Source organism: Pseudomyrmex gracilis, unplaced genomic scaffold (assembly GCF_002006095.1).
Source record: "Pseudomyrmex gracilis isolate BER0280 unplaced genomic scaffold, ASM200609v1 scaffold_3487, whole genome shotgun sequence".
In the NCBI taxonomy this organism is placed as follows: Eukaryota; Metazoa; Arthropoda; class Insecta; order Hymenoptera; family Formicidae; genus Pseudomyrmex; species Pseudomyrmex gracilis.
Window position 1 is genome coordinate 5,524 of NW_018024071.1, and position 2,959 is coordinate 8,482.

Genomic DNA, 2,959 nt, shown 5'->3' on the forward strand with positions numbered 1-2,959 from the left:
TTCCCATTACGGGCGAGTAATGACACACCTAGGAGGTTTTAGTGGGTAAACTTTCCCCAACTTGCGGGCTGGGGGAGGGAGTCCCACATAACCCCGGCTATTTCCCCCGAGGCCGGAGTATCCATAAAGGATTTTCTAGTAAAAAAAAAAAAAAAAAAAAAAGATAAAAATTGACAGTAGAACAATTTATTGGTGATGTGGTTCATACATTTATTATTATAAATAAAGTGCATTACTGTTAACAATTATACAATACAGAGATGAGATTTTTGTTAAAAAATTAAATTATAACAAATTATATTATAAAAAAATCAAGATTCTTCATAAATTATAAAGAGATTTCTTTCAGTTACATGTCAAAAAACAGGAGTTCTTATGTAACTCTTTTTTTGTTTGTATACCGCGCATATTTTTTTCACAACCCTTATTTGTTATAATATTCAAAACAAAATATAAAAAAAATATTATATTAAACTCCAAGATTTCAAAATTTATTGATTTATTGGTATAATAAACAGGTTATTTGTTCTAAAGATATCACATACATTTTATTTTATTTCTATTTTTTTCACAAGTTCTTTTACAATAAAAAAAATACTCTCGATCGTCTCTTATGCGACAATTCAAAATTATATCACTATTTCTTTTACTGTCACTGTGTCACTCGCGCACAATTTTACTTTTTATAATAAAAATAAATATAAAACTCAATCTGTCATATGCAATCATAACCCTCATCGCAATGACAGTTAGGACAAGTTCCACTTGCAGCTCGCAACGCTCGCGAACGGTACCTATCCTTGTTTAACTTTCAATGAAAAACGAGAATGAAATGATTCCACGATCGCCGCGAACGGCAAGTGGAACTCATTCTTAGTAGTATGTAACGTGTGAACGAAGCACATGTTCGAGACAACCAATCAGCATCGCGGAAAAGAGGTAACAATCAAGATCGAGAGAATCGATTCTGATTGTTTGCACACACTTTTTCTGGTAGGACTAGCAGACAGCGCGCGCTACGCGCGCGCCTTCATTTTCTTCGGATTCAATTCAAAACAATTAGTATTCCGATTATCATTTTTTTGGTTTTTTTTATAAATAAAAACAAACGTTTTTATATACTGTCACTTTTTTATAGTATACCTATACTGTTTCTTTCTCTTTTCTTTATTTTTCAATTTAACTCACCAAATTTCTTCTTAAAATAAAGGCAATTGCTTCTTTTTCCCACTCTCGCAATTCTATTTTAGTGATCACTTTTTTCCTCTTCTTTCTGTCTCTATTTACAACTTTCCATATCTGCCTTTCCCTTTTCGCCTTCATAACTATACCTTCTCTTCTTTAATTTTTTTTTCTTTTCACATAATTCTGTATATCACTTTTTTTCTTTATATCCATCCATCCTACTTGCTTTACTCTTCCATCTTCTGAAACTCCGCATTTTCAGAATCCGTGGTCAAAAATAGGGGTCCCCATATAAAAAACACGAGCAAGTACCCGCTGCTGTTGTGAGCATCTCCTCCACCAGCAGCATATTGTAATAGAGTCAGAACTGTGAACACTGATTTAGACCAGGAGATCAATCATGTAACTTTTTCCCTAGGGCGGACAGACGAAAAATGAAAAGTTTCACGTGAATTTATAATCATGTAGCTCGGCGGGACGTGAAAATGTGAAACTTTTCATGCAAACTTTTCCGCCAGCAAATGTGCTGGCGGAAAGATGAAAATCTGGTGATCTAGACTATATATATTGGTACTACTGCAGTGAGATGCAAAACCACAAAACTTTCTATAGTTATAATGATATTGATATCTATGGATGATATTGATATTTACAATGTTAGATGGTCTATGATAGATAGACATTCATATTTCATTATTCGTTTTTAATTTTGTAATGGCTGCAGCGTGGTGGATAATTCAACTTGCTGAAGAAGAAAAAAAAAGATATTTAAAATTAGAAAGAAGACATTTGCGCGATACAACGAATCCGTTTGACATATTAGAATCACAATTTCAATATTTATATAGGTAAGTAAAAACATTACAGCAAATAGTAAGAAATTTAAATAAAGTAGAAGTACACATTGTGTGAGTTATGCACAAGAACAATATAGAAAAATTTATATTTTTAGTTGAAGTCAAACGTTTCTATATGCAAAATTGAAAAATATAACTCATAAATTGCTTGCTCTTTATCAAAAAATTCTCTCTCTTTCTCTCTCTCTCTCTCTCGCTGTATGTGTGTGTGTGTGTGTGTGTGTTTTATATATGTGTATAGGACTTATAAGTTGTTCAAACATACAGACTATCGAAAGATGCTACATTGGCATTGTGTGAATATGTACGATCTTATGTGCAACCAGCTGTTAGATCTACAGCAATTCCATTAGAATTAAAGGTAGTGTTGGATACATATATGTATATATACATATTATATATAAATATATTTAAAAACATTATATAATAATCTGAATTAGTAGTGAGAGACATATTACATGTTATATGAGTTTTCTTAATTATAGGTTTTGGGAACATTAGACTTTTTAAGCTCTGGATCCTATCAGAGAAGAGTCGGACAGGATTTTTTAAATTGTGTCTGCCAATCATCAATTAGCAATGTAATACATCAAATTGTAGATGCCATCAATATTATAATGCCAGACTGGATAAAGTTTCCAACACAACCCAATGAAATTCAAACTATTCAGCAACAGTAAATTGCAATCAAACTATTATTTTGTTTTGAAAGAAATAAAAAGATATGAATCTTTTTTAAAATTATATCTAAATACGCGCGCGCGGAAAAACCTAATTAAGCAAAACATGTTTCTATTATGTTTCAGGTATTATATTAATACTAATTTTCCAGGTACAATAGGAGCTATTGATGGCACACATATTGCAATTTACCCACCTGAAAAAAACAGAGAACATTTATATATTAATAGAAAATT

At 31.6% G+C, this 2,959-nt stretch overlaps 1 protein-coding gene across 1 annotated transcript; it reads left to right on the forward strand.

Annotated features, from left to right (window-relative positions):
- Positions 1-1,638: 1,638 nt before the first annotated feature.
- On the forward strand, positions 1,639-2,908 carry LOC109863183. The gene is made up of 4 exons (XM_020443398.1): positions 1,639-2,033; positions 2,310-2,403; positions 2,528-2,718; positions 2,875-2,908. The coding sequence occupies exons 1-4, from the start codon at positions 1,900-1,902 to the stop codon at positions 2,891-2,893; spliced, it is 438 nt and encodes a 145-aa protein (XP_020298987.1). The 5' UTR covers positions 1,639-1,899; the 3' UTR covers positions 2,894-2,908.
- The last annotated feature ends 51 nt before the right edge of the window (positions 2,909-2,959 follow it).